Source organism: Sturnus vulgaris, chromosome 28, assembly GCF_052056855.1.
Source record: "Sturnus vulgaris isolate bStuVul1 chromosome 28, bStuVul1.hap1, whole genome shotgun sequence".
In the NCBI taxonomy this organism is placed as follows: domain Eukaryota; kingdom Metazoa; phylum Chordata; class Aves; order Passeriformes; family Sturnidae; genus Sturnus; species Sturnus vulgaris.
In genome coordinates, this window is record NC_142270.1 from 4,943,868 (window position 1) to 4,956,872 (window position 13,005).

The 13,005-nt window shown below is 50.2% G+C and overlaps 1 protein-coding gene across 2 annotated transcripts in view; it reads left to right on the top strand.

Moving 5' to 3' along the window:
• The window catches only part of PEBP4 (phosphatidylethanolamine binding protein 4), a 75,046-nt gene that overhangs the window by 639 nt on the left and 61,402 nt on the right, over nt 1-13,005 (top strand). The window contains exons 1-4 of one of the 2 annotated variants that reach the window (XM_088179842.1): nt 3,985-4,644; nt 4,829-4,900; nt 5,480-5,607; nt 6,589-6,721. In XM_088179842.1, coding sequence (XP_088035968.1) covers nt 5,486-5,607; nt 6,589-6,721 — 255 coding nt within the window. In that variant the 5' untranslated portion in view covers nt 3,985-4,644; nt 4,829-4,900; nt 5,480-5,485. Of the gene's footprint in view, nt 1-3,984; nt 4,645-4,828; nt 4,901-5,479; nt 5,608-6,588; nt 6,722-13,005 lie in introns of those variants that run through there. The other variant, XM_088179843.1, reaches the window with a different exon arrangement.

Here is a 13,005-nt window from a genome sequence, read left to right on the forward strand (position 1 = left end):
GCAGCAGCCCCGGGGCTGGGTTTGTGCTGCACTGGCAGCTGCTCCTGCTGGGATCCGTGGTGCTGCCAGCTCCAAAGGCAAAAAGCATCGCAGATCCCTGATCCCGCAGAGATTCCTGCTCTGAGGGCACTGTGGGTCCAACCCTCCCTTTTTTGGGGGCTCTGACCCGTCCCCTGCTGTCACTCGTGACCTTCCCAGCGCTGCTGATGCCACGGTTTAATCCAGCTCCACCGGGCACAGCTGCCAGGCAGGAAAATGGGCCAGGAGGGGGTGAGAGTTCAGCGCTGGAGCTTTGGCAGGTATAAAGGGAAAAGCCAGAAATCCTCCCCTGTTAATCTCAGCCGGCACCAGGGATCTGCATTCGGTGTTTCAAGCTCTGCTGTTCCAGCCCGTGGCTCGCAGGAACAGTTTGGGGAAATAAATTCAACTCCAGATTTTGCCTCAGCATCTTATTAATGCTGGAGAAACAAAAAAAAAAAAAAAAAAAAAAAAAAAAAAAAAAAAAAAAATCCAGGCTCAGCCTTTAAACTCCTGCTTTTTATAATGCGGGGTCCTTAACCCCTGACCCCAACTCGACTCTAGACAGACCCAGGGGAACTCCCGAGCCCAATAAATCTGTCACATCGCTGAAATCCACTTAAAAATCCCCCAAGGAGCAGAGCCAGCCCCGCAGATCGGTTCAGATGCAAATTTACGGCGTGTCCTGGGCCAAGCGGGGTTTTTGATTCACAAAGCTCTTGCCCAGGGGCTTGGCTGGGACAAGGTGAAGGCGACCTTGGGGTTGCAGGGTTGGAGCAGGGAAGGAGAGAAATGTGAGGACAACGCCCGGGGAAGGGAGAGAAGAGGAACAGCGAGGCCAGGGCACAGCTGGAGCTGCCCAGTGGCCACAGAGGACGTGGATTTTGTTTCCTTCCTTGCTTCCTGCAAGGCCCAAATTGAGGGAATTCCCCCGGCCACCGAGGCTTTGCCAAGTGCTTGCTATCAGCAGTGTAAATACATTATTTTAGTGATTTTTCAGCCTGTAAGTGTTGGTTTTTTGGAGTTGCTCAGGTGCTTTGCACACTGGACTCTGGGGGAAACTGAGGCACGGAGATGCCACCTGGAAATATTCGGATTTTTTCACAAATCAGAGGAAAATTCTGGATTATTGAAGGAGGAGCTGGGCTGATGTTTGTGGGTCTTGTTGGTAGCCCAAGGAGCATTTTTATTGCTCAGAAATCCCGGTTTTCCAGAGCTTTGGCTCGCTGGTGAGGAAGATTTGAGTTTTTAATGACTTCAGTGGTGACTTAAAAGTTTTGTCCAGCCTGAAACTGGGAGGAAAAAAAAAACAAAAAACCTTCCTGTGTCACGGGGCTGTGTCACCTCCCTGTCCCTGCAGGCCATTCACACCTGGGGACAGGCACAATGAAATGGAATTTTCACAAGCTGAAAATTCCCAGAGAATGGAGAAACCGCCCCTTTGTAAACGGAGCAATGAGAGATGAACCAAACCCCGAGGTGGGCGCTGATTTAAATCTCGATTTCACATCAACAGGAAGGCGGCTCCGGGGAGGAAGTTCCAAACAATGCTTTCCTCAGAAGAGAAAACAAAATTCTAATGAACTTCTCGAGTGAAACTCAGCTCGGGAAGTGACAGTTCCGCATTAAATAAACAAATCTGGAGGCTTTGCACGAGTGGGGGAGCTCTGAGAGCTCCTCACTCTCAGCTGATGGTCATGGGGAGCCTCGAAAATTTTCTATTTTTTGCCTGAGCTGGATCCTAAAGCTGCCCTGAGGAATATTTTGGCCCCTTGGCAGTGCCCAGGTGGGGTTGGCTGAGGGTTTTTGTCCCTTCCTTGCCCTCTCAAAGCCCCGTTTTGGCCCCGTGGCTCAGCCCGGGTGGATCTTGGCTCCCAGCTCGGCTGCTTTGGCTTCCCCAGGTGCTTTGTTGCCGTTCAAACCGGCCCCAGATTTCTGCCTCCCTTCCCTGCCTTTTATTAAAAGCTTTTCAATCGCTGCTATTAACAGGAAAGCGATTTCCTCACCTACTTCTCTCTTTTGCCAGCTCTGAGAGGCTCTTTAGCAGCTTTTGGAGCTGTTTGCCGGGGATACAAATGCAAAATATATTTATTTTTGTATCTCTATTTAAATACCTCCTCCCAAATGAATCGATGTTGGGACTGCAGTAATTTTATTCCATCGATTCCCTCACTTGATTCATTAAATTAATCTCGTGCTAGCTACTTTGAAGGCTTCGTTTTATTTCCAGAATTTTGGGAAATATCCCTCGTGGAAGCTGGGAGAGCTGAGGAGTTTTAAACAGGTTTTTAATCGTGTTTTTTAGGAAAAAAAAAAATAAAAAAAAAAAAGGTGTGAAAATTTTGAAGCGCGGGGCAGCATCTCTTTGTTTTTCATCCCATTCCAAGGGGGAATTCCTGGATTTCCCTGGGCTCTGAACCTCACAGGCAGCTCCATGTGAGGCTGGAAAATCGAGATTCCTGCGGTCCTGAGTCAGGACAGGGGACCTGGGAACACCCGGGGTGGCCGGGACAGGAGCCCGGGCCTGGTTTGGCACCACGAGCTCCAGGATCCTCCTCCAGAGGGGAAACGGCTGCCTGCGGCCTCTCCTGGCTTTTTTCTACTTTTTTTTTCTGCTTTTCTCCCACTTTTTTCCCGCCTTTTTTCTCTTTTATTCTGCTTTTTTTTTCGCTTTTATTTTCTGCTTTTATTCGGCTTTTTTCCCATTTTTGCCTGGTTTTTTTTCCCCCTTATTTTCTGCTTTTATTCTGCTTTCCCCCCCTTACTTTCTGCTTTTCCCTGCTTGTTTTCCCGCTTTTCTGAGCGAGCTCCAGGCACAGGCAGGAGGAGGAGGAGGAGGATGCCGCTGGAAATCGCCCATCCCTGGAATCGCTTTTCCAGGAATGTGGCAGGAACAGCAAAGCCAGAGGCTCTGGAGTCACCCTGGTCTGGGTTTAAAAACAATGGGGTTTAAAAATTAAATATTCCAGTGTTTTCCTGCCCCTCGGGAGCGTCACACAGGAGAGGATGTCCAGCTCTGGCAACACTTTCCCATGTTTTGTTGTTGTTGTTTTTTTTTTTATCCTGAAAGAAGCTGAACAAATTTCCAAATTTCCTTCTGCCTTTTAAACGCTGTCTCGAGTGGATGAAATAAAATCTGTGGGAAAAAAAAAATAAATATATATATATATTTTTTTTAGGGAAGAAGCAATGGTTTATCTTCCATGGGATGCTGTAAAATTGTTGCTCCCATGAGTTTTGCTTCCTGAGCATCTTCCTGCACCTTTTCCATTGGCAAATCCTTTTGGGATGATCTGTGAGAAGTCTCCAGGTGCAAGGGGCTGATTTGGGCTCTGCTAAGAGCTTTTCTCAGTCTCTGGGCTTGAGAGAAAAAAAAAAAATTCCCATTCATGAATTCATCCCATTTTGGGTTCTTTGTGTTGTAAAAGGGATCACCCCCCCAAATAAAATAAAATAAAATAAATAATAATAATAACAGTGCAAGGGGACTGGAGAGGATCCTGAGCCTGACCTGGGGCCACGGGGCTGCTCTGGATTCTGAATGATTTCTGTCCGAGCTGTGTGAATTGGAAAATGGGGTTTGGAGGAGATTTTGTGTGGCTGTGGTGAATTGGAGATGGAGCAGCTGCTGGGAGGAAAGGATGAAGGAATTGGGAATGTTCACCTGGAGAAGGGAAAGATCCAGAGAGAGCTGGAGAGGGGCTGGGGACAAGGGATGGAGGGACAGGACACAGGGAATGGCTCCCACTGGGAAAGGGGAGATTTGGGTGGGATTTGGGGAAGGAATGAGGGTGGGGAGGGGCTGGGATGGAATTCCCAGAGGAGCTGTGGCTGCCCCTGGATCGCTGGGGGTGTCCAAGGCCGGGTTGGGATAAGCTGGGACGGGGGGAGGGGTCCCTGCCATGGCAGGGGTGGCCCTGGATGGGATCTCAGCTCCCTCCATCCCAAACCATTCCATGTTTTACCAGGAGCTCCTTTCCCACCTCTCCCGGTGTCCAAATCCCTGCCCTGCCTCTCTTTAAACTTTCAGCCACATCCCCATTTCCCCAAGGAAATTCCCGCTTTATCTCGCCATCCCACCACCACAATTCTGGGCATTTCCTGCTGATCCCCGGCACTGGGGATCCCAAATTTCCAGCACCCCCGATCCGTGTGACACCGCGAGGGTGCAAACCCCACTCCGGGCGCTCCTGACTCAGGCAGCCCGGCATTCCTGGGAAAAGCCTGACTCACTTGAGCCCATTTGCCGCCTTTAATTACGGGCTCTGCCCATCTCGGCAGCGTGGGAACGGGAGCCATTAAGCCCCTAAAAGCTCCCGATCATTCCCAATCCATTAATGTTTCTAATTAGTTAAGCCCGGGCTCCTTTTTCTCTCGCCGGGCTCGCTCGTGTTCTCCGAGCGTGCAGCCACAGCTCCATTATGTAATGATCCCCTCGCTGCTGTAATCCCCGGTCCCAACTCACACCGGTCTCTTTTTGTTTTTTTTTTTTTTCTTTTTTTTTATTTATTACAATTTTATTTTATTGATCCGCATCTCATCCCCAGTGCCCATTAGGCAAAAGGAGGAGGCAAATCAAAGTTGGGCTCCCATCGTTCTTAATTAACCCGAGGCTAATAGCCGGAGGTGCGGCCGGGGGTGGGGGGGACCCGGTGCCGTTTGGGGCGGTTTGGGGGGGGCGGTTTTTTTTTTTGGGGGGGGGGGGGGGAAGGGGTGGTTAAAAACCCGTTGGGAGATTCGGAGCCCCCGGCTGCCCCTTCCCTGCGCTTTGACTTTTCATTTCCCGGTCCCTCTGTCCCTTCCTTCCAAGGAAACCATCTCCACGGCAACCTCAAAGCTCCGGGCTCTGCCTCGGAGCTGCTCAGCCGTCCCCAGGACCCTGGTAAGTGGCTCGGTACAACTGGCCCTGGTGGCCCCCCCTGGCTGCTGTGGTGGCCCGTGGCTACCTCACCAGGAGGTGAGGGCTCGGCAGGGGAGGGTGGGGGACCCAACCCCGTGTCCCCTCGTCCCCTTCGAGGTTTAAAAATGGGTGGCCGGAGTTGTCCCCGTGTGGGAGAAGCGCTGGAGTGGGTGGCTGGGTCGAGGTCCCCGCAGGGGACATGTCCTGGTGTCCTGGCTGCCCGTGTGTCCTCGGGGATGGTCCTGGACAGAGCACGGCCGCTCCTGGTCCCGATTTTCCATCGTTTTTGGGAGAGCAGCGTGTGGAGATGGGGGCTGTGTCCCCCGGGATCGCTGTGGTGTCACCACGTGGGCACATTCCCGGTGCCACGTGCAGGGGGACAAAGCACGTCTGAGCTGTGGGGTCGTTTTGGGGTTTCCTGGCGAGGAGGAGCAGCAGGAAACAGCTCAGCTCTGGAATAAATGGGATTAAAGAGCTGGAGGAGGAAATGATGGGCCTGGGAGCTGAACTGGGGGTGCTGGGTCGCACTGGGGGTGACCCTCGCTGTCCCCTTGTCCCCAGGGCAGGATGAAGCCGCTGGGGGCGGTGCTGGTGACGCTCACCCTGCTGCTCCCCCGCACCTGGGGCACCGAGGAAACCCGGACCTGCATCTTCCAGACCCTGGATGAGACCGACCGGGAATTCTGCAGGTGAGCCACACTCCATGGCCTTTGTCACCTGCCCACACTGGCCTTTGTCACCTGCCACTGTCCCCAGCCCAGCCTGGCCATTCCCTGTGTCACCTCCCGGCACAGCTCATTCCAGTGTCCCCTTGGCCAGGGCTGTCAATATTGGCCGTTGTCCTCCTTTTCTCGGGAATCTGGGATTTCTCTGGACACCTGGAGTTATTGCCCAGCTTTGGAAGTGACTTTTGCAGCATCAGGGATGACAGAAGTTTTCCATGGAAAATCTCAGAGGAGGGAGATGCTTTTCCATGGAATCCTGAAATGGTTTGGGTGGGAAAGGGCCCCAAAACCCATCCAGCTCCAGCCCCAACACCTCCCACTATCCCAGGCTGATCCAACCTGGCCTTGGGCACTTCCAGGGATGAGGCAGCCACAGCTCCTCTGGGAATTCCATCCCAGCCCCTCCCCACCCTCCCAGCCAGGAATTCCTTCCCCAAAATCTGCTGAAGAATGTTGAAATTCCTGCTGCTCCTTGTGAGTGCTGGCAGAGCCCGAACTTCCATTATCCCACCTCTGCACCCCACAGCTCCTGCCCAGCGTTCCCAACCCCATTCCAACCCCAATTCCAATTTCCAATTCCTGCCCAGAATTCCCAACCCCATCCCAACCCCCGTTTCCATCTCCTGTCCAGCATTCCCGACCCCATTTCCCATCTCCTGCTCAGCATTCCCAACCCCATCCCAAGCTCTATTTCCACCTCCAGCTCCAGCCCATCATCCCCAACCCCATCCTGATCCCAATTCCAATTTCCAGCTGTTGCCCATCATCCCCAACCCCATCCTGATCCCAATTCCAATTTCCAGCTGTTGCCCATCATCCCCAACCCCATCCTGATCCCAATTCCAATTTCCAGCTGTTGCCCATCATCTCCAACCCCATCCCGAGCCCACCCCGCCCCCAATTCCCACCTCCCACCTCATTTCCCTCCCTCTCCCGGTTTTCCAGGGGCAATTTGGAAGTCATCTACCCCGAGGTGGGGGACGTGAGCTGCTCCTACATCCCCAAGTGTCACGGCTACCGACAGCGCCTGAGCCACGACTGGGCCGAGCCGCGGGTGCGCTTCCCCTGGGCCAAGAAGGTGAGAGAGGGAGAGGGAGAGGGAGAGGGAGAGGGAGAGGGAGCGGCTCCGGCTCTTCCTGGGAGCGCCTTTGGCAGCGGAGTGGTTTATTCTGAGATTGGGGTGGTTTATTCTGGAATTGGGGTGGTTTATTCTGGAATTGGGATGGTTTATTCTGGAATTGGGATGGTTTATTCTGGAATTGGGATGGTTTATTCTGGAATCGGGATGGTTTATTCTGGAATCGGGATGGTTTATTCTGGAATCGGGATGGTTTATTCTGAGATTGGGATGGTTTATTTTTCCTAGGATTGGGATTGGGGTGGTTTATTCTGAGATTGGGGTGGTTTATTCTGAGATTGGGATGGTTTATTCTGGAATTGGGGTGGTTTATTCTGGAATTGGGGTGGTTTATTCTGGAATTGGGGTGGTTTATTCTGGAATTGGGGTGGTTTATTCTGGAATTGGGATGGTTTATTCTGGAATTGGGATGATTTTTCCTAGGATTGGGATTGGGGTGATTTCTTCTGGGATCAGGATGATTTTTCCTGGGATCGGGGTGATTTTTTCTGGAATTGGGGTGATTTTTTTTCCTGGCATTGGGTTGATCTTTTCTAGAATCGGGATGATTTATTCTGGAATAGGAATGACTTTTTCCTAGGATCGGGGTGATGTATTCTGGAATAGGGATGATTTTTCCTGGGATCGGGGTGATTTCTTTCTGGGATCAGGATGATTTTTTCTAGGATTGGGATGATTTTAGATTTTTTTTTTCCCGCTTTTCCTCATTGATTCAAGGGTTTGGTTGGAGGCTGAGCTGTGGATAAATGGAATTGCCTTTTTCTTTTGTAATTTTTTTATCATTTATTTTTATTTTTTTCCTGCGCTGTGGCCATTAAATCACATTTTTTTCACATTCAGACTTTTTTACTATGCTGAAAACACTTTTATGTTTTGGTCTCTATATATTTTTGGTTTTTAATTTTAATTTATTTTATATTTTCTGTTTTTAATGTTTAATTTATTCTATTTCAAAAGATTTTAATTTTTATTTTATATTATATATTTAATTTACTATTTTAATTTTTATATTTTTATAATATTTATATTATTTATATTACACATTTATATATTTATATTATTCATATTTATAGATAATAAATATTTCTATTTATACTTTAATATATTTTCTATTTTTTTTTTCATTTGGCCGTTCACTAAATATTTTTTCCTACATCTCACCCATTTTACAGCAATTCCAGCCACTTTGTAGCCATTTAATAAATCATTTCACCATATCCCCACATTTAAATTTAGAATATTTGCTGCCTTGTAACCATTATTTCCCACATTAAATGCAGCCATTTATAATTTTCCCTACATTAAATAGTGAAACAATTAATTAATTTTTTTATATACTGTGACCATTTAAGTGCCCAGAAGGTAGCAAAGAAATGAAATTATTTTTCCTGCTACGAGTGGCCACTTAATTTAATTTTTTGCTATTTGTGGCCTCCTAATGATTTAATTTTGGGCTCCATCGTGGCTATTTTTAGGGAATTAAATGTCCACAACGTAGGAAAAATAGGAATTCAGTGGTGACACACAGAGAAAAGTTTAATTGATTTTATTTCTATGTTGTGACCACTGAATATTTATATTTTTGTAACATTTTAGCCATTTCAATTTTGTTTCCTCTACTTTGGCCACTTCATTTTTGATTTATTTTGACCACTGGATTTTTTTCACTCCGTTGCGGCCGTTCCATTGATTTGCCACAACTCAGCCTGGAAAAAAGGAAAATTCAATTAAAAAAAAATTTTAGTCAACTTTTCAAAGCCATCCCGGCTTCGGGCCGGGCTCTGGGATCTCCTGATGGGATTTTGGGAATTTTGGATTTTGGGATTTTGGGGGGATCCAGGTGCTGCTGTTCCCTCCTGTCACCACCCGGTGGCAGCATTGAACTGCCCGAGCTCCAGCGCCGCCCGGACTGGGAGGAACTGGGAGGAACTGGGAAAATTGGGAAGACTGAGAGGAACTTGGAGGAACTGGGAGAAACTGAGAGGAACTGGGAGGAATTGGGAGAACTTGGAGGAACTGGAAGAAACTGGGAAAACTGGGAGAACTGAGAGGAACTGGGAGAAAATGGGAAAACTGAGAAGAACTGGGAGGAACTGAGAGGAACTGGGAGAAACTGGGAGGAACTGGGAGAAACTGGGATCTCCTTTGGGCTGTGCCGGGCGCGCCTGGGGGACAACGAATGCGGTGACATTGGGATATTTTGGGGGACACCTCGCGCCGTGCCCCGCTGTGATGATCCCAAAGCCGTCCCGGGATGCGGCACCGTCTCGTAGCGTTCCCAAATCCCACTAAAATCCTGCCTGGCACCCCCAAAACCGCCCTATCCCCAAAATTTCCGTCGTTCCCATGGGCAGCTCCAGCCCCGGGAGCTGCCAGGGGAGAAGTCAGCTGTGCTGGCGTTGTGGGAATGTGAATAATCCGCTTTTCCGGCTCTTCCCCGCCGTCTGGGAAGTCTCTCCCCCCTGCGGATCACATGGTTGGAAGGAGAAGTTTTCCTTAAAGATGTCTGATTCTTCCCAAAAAAAAAAAAAAAAAAAAAATTTCTCCTTGCTGGCAGAGGCTGCTGCACACACAGACCCATGCCCGGCTTTCCAGGAGTTTGTAGTTTCCCGGGGATGTGGGCAGATGTTTTCCCTTTAATTTTAGTCCTGGAGAAGGGAAGGGACTCTGTGGGGATGGAATTCTGCTGCCGCCGCCTGTGGGAAGGATTTTGGGGACAAGAGCCAGACCCTGGCAGGCTGTGCCAGAGGGATGCGAGCTGTGCATCCCAGAATCCACCAAAAAAAAAAAAAAAAAAAAAAAAGGCAGGGAAGGGAACCCGCCCTGGCTGAGCTGGGAGGGTGGGGAGGGGGTGGCACCTGTTTATTTTGGGATGGAATTCCAGCTGTGCCTCCGAGGGGGTGGCAGGTCCCCAGGGAGCCCCTGGCACGGCCGGCGGCTCCCGCTGGCACCGGGAGCGGCTCTGCCGATGGATTTGGCAGCGATTCCTCCCCGAGACATCTCGGCACATCTTGAGCTGAGGCGGCATCTGAGGACACGGGTCCTGCTGCTTCCCGGCCTTTGGGGTGCGTTTCTCCTCTGGCCTTCCCCAAAATTCCTCCCCAGCTGCACACAGCTGGGAATAATCCAGCTGTGGTGTCCAAAGCAGGAGCTCATTTCGGGGAGGGGCTGGGTGGCCTTAAACCCCTCATAGAGAACTGGCTCTGAGTTTCCTCCTTGTTTTATTTTTTTTTTTAATAGGAATATACAATTTTCTTACTCCCGAACCTCTAAGGATGTTTTGAGATCACATTTTTCCCTCCTCAACTCGCCCTAAATTGAGTGGGAACAAGAGCTGAGGCATGAGAGTTGTTTTTATGCTTTATGGGGGTATTTCTAAACCCAGGAAATTCGATTATTCCTAATTTATTCCCACACGAGAGTGGGAAAATTTGGTGAAACGAGGAGATCTCCATCTCCCCGTGGTGCTCCTGTGGGATGCTCTGGCTCGGTGATCCTGGATGGGGTGGGGAGGGCTGGAGATGCTTTTCCCATCCAAATCCGTGGCAGAAAATCTCGGGGTTTGAGGATGCAAACTTGTGTAGGAAGTGTCGGCTCTCTGTGGAACACTTTGTCTCTTCAAGAAAAACAACCACCAAAAAAGCCAAATGCAGAATGTTTGTTTTTCTCTCTAGAAATATTTACCGCTTTTCCGAAGGGGTGGGGAGGGAATGGGAGGTTTCCCATCCTCGTCCCAGATATTTGGGATGGGTTTTGGGGTCACCTTTGTGCCCGAGGTCCCTCGGGGAAGGGAACATCGATGCTTTGGGGTGAAGGAGCTGAACGTGGGGTGGCATCTTGCAAAGCCGAGCTCTGGTGGCAGCAAAACCTGGCCTGGGGGGACTTTAATGCATCGTTTCAGGGTGGATTTGGATATTTTGTCATGTTTAAAAACCGAGCTGTCAAACCCAGCTTTATCAAACATCAATTTACTGCCCAAAAATCCCATTTTGGGGCAGTTTTTAGTGCTGTGAGGTCACCGGTTGTGTGTGAGGGCATCTCTGTGAGGAACAGGAAAGGAGTCAAGGAAGCACTGCCAGGGACGGGAGAGGGGTTATGGATGGCTTGGACACCCTGGAAAAGCTTTAAGTGCTCTGTCCTGGTGGGCAGAGATCTGGGAATGTCTGGAGATCAACCCTGGGATGTTCGGGATGATGAATCCATGGGAAATGCAGCCCTGGGATGTTTGGGATGTTCAATCCATGGGAGATCAGCCCTGGGATGCTCAATCCTCACTGGAAAACTCTCCTGAGCACATCCCAATCCCCCTTTGGGTCTGACTCCAAAGACCTGACCTCAAAACCCCAAACACCCAAATTCCTGACCTCAAAAGCCCAAACACCCAAAAACCTGACCTCAGAAACCCCAAACACCCGAAGACCTGACCTTAGAACCCCAAACACCCAAAAACCTGACCTTAGAACCCCAAATACCCAAAAAACTGACCTCAAAACCCCAAATACCCAAAATCCTGACCTCAAAAACCCCAAACATCCAAGCACCCACAGCACCTTCCCAAAATCCCCAACCGAGGAGCTGCTGGCGTCCCTTTCCCAGGCCAGGGGAGAGGGAGAACATCTGGAAGGACGGGAAACGCATCCTCCTTGTCCTGCCTCGATATTGCTTCGCTCAAGCAAAAATAAATTGGAAAAGAAAATTGGCCCTCGCACCAATTTGGGGCAGTTTCTCGATTGTGCAGCGAGGCAAAGCCCCCGACGGTGATGGATCACTGCATTAACCCAAACCCTCGTCCCCTGATTCCCTTTTATTACCACTCGTGGTGGCAGACAGAAAAACAGATTACACTGGAGATCAAATCGATAGGAACTTTATTTACTGGCCTTTTAAAAACATATTTCTGGGCTTTATAAAAACATACGGCAGATGCCAGGGATGGGCCTTGTCTCCTTGTTAAAAAGCAATTTACCTGTGCTGGAGCTGCTACCTTTTACCTGCTCCTCCAGATTTGTTTTCATCCCAAGGTTTGACAACTTCCTTAGAGGCTTCTTTGGGCCGTGCCATCACTTTTTTAGGATATGGGAAGGAATTGGATTTTTTTTTTTTTTTTCCCCCCAGACAAAATCTAGAAAGAAAATGTTTTTCTCAAGGTTCCATCCCAAACTCGGCTTTTTCAAACTTGATTTTTTGCAAGCAGCCAATTTGCACAATCCTGAGCTCAACTCCTTCCTGCTGCTCCACGGCTCTCTGGGATTTCCACGCTGGAATGAGCTGGAAAAGCCCCCCCCAGCTGTGTGACCCCTGGGATGGGACCCTCAGGGGTGGCTTTGAGCTGCACCCGGGAGCTTTTTGTACCTAAATCTGTGACCAGCACCCAGGGGTGCTGCTGTGGGGCTGCAGAGGTCCTGGGAATTGAATCTGTACCCTTGGGAATCAGCCCAGGGAGGGAAGAGCAGGAGAAGGAGCTTCTCCCAAAAATCCACAGAAAGTCCACTCTGGTTTTTTTTTTTTTTTTTTTCCCTGGTTCTCCCGTTTTTGTGAAGCCCTTGGTGGCCTGGTTGGGGACAGGCCCCGGTTGGGGACAGGCCTGATTTATAAAGGGTTTTGTGTTCTGGGGGGGGCTGACTTCCCATTATTCGGGCACTCATTTGCGTGAGGAAATTCATGAATTTGAACAAAAGGGCAGCTCTGCTCCATCTCCCCTCGGGATGTGCTGCAGGGGTGGCAGGAGGGGACGTGCAGCTGCCTGGGGAGGGAGGGAGGGAAGGCAGGGAAGGGAAGGGAGGGAAGGGACCTTTCTGTGGCACTCAGGTTCCATCCAAGCCTCGCTTGAGAAGAGGCTTGGAAGCAGAAGATTCCTGACAGTTTGTGTATCCCTGCTGGCTCGTGGAGCCGTCTGGAGCTGAGGAGCCACCAGCGTGGTTTTCTCCCTCTCCCAATCCTGTCTGGGCTCCTCAGAAACAATGGGCCAGCATTCCTTCCCGCTGCTGTCAGCCCGAGATCGCCGGGATTAGCCCAAGCCCCCGGTGATGGATCCCTCCCTGGGCTGGGTTCCCATGCCCTGGCATCGCTCCGTGGCATTCCAGCATCCCGGACTTCAGAGGGCTCCTCCGAGGGGGAATGGTGTGAGGGGTCTGAGCCTCCACAGGGCTGCTTTGAGGTGGCAAAGCCAAAAGAAATGCGTGTGCCAAAGGCTCAGCGTGCTGCCTCAGCCCTGTCCTCTGCTG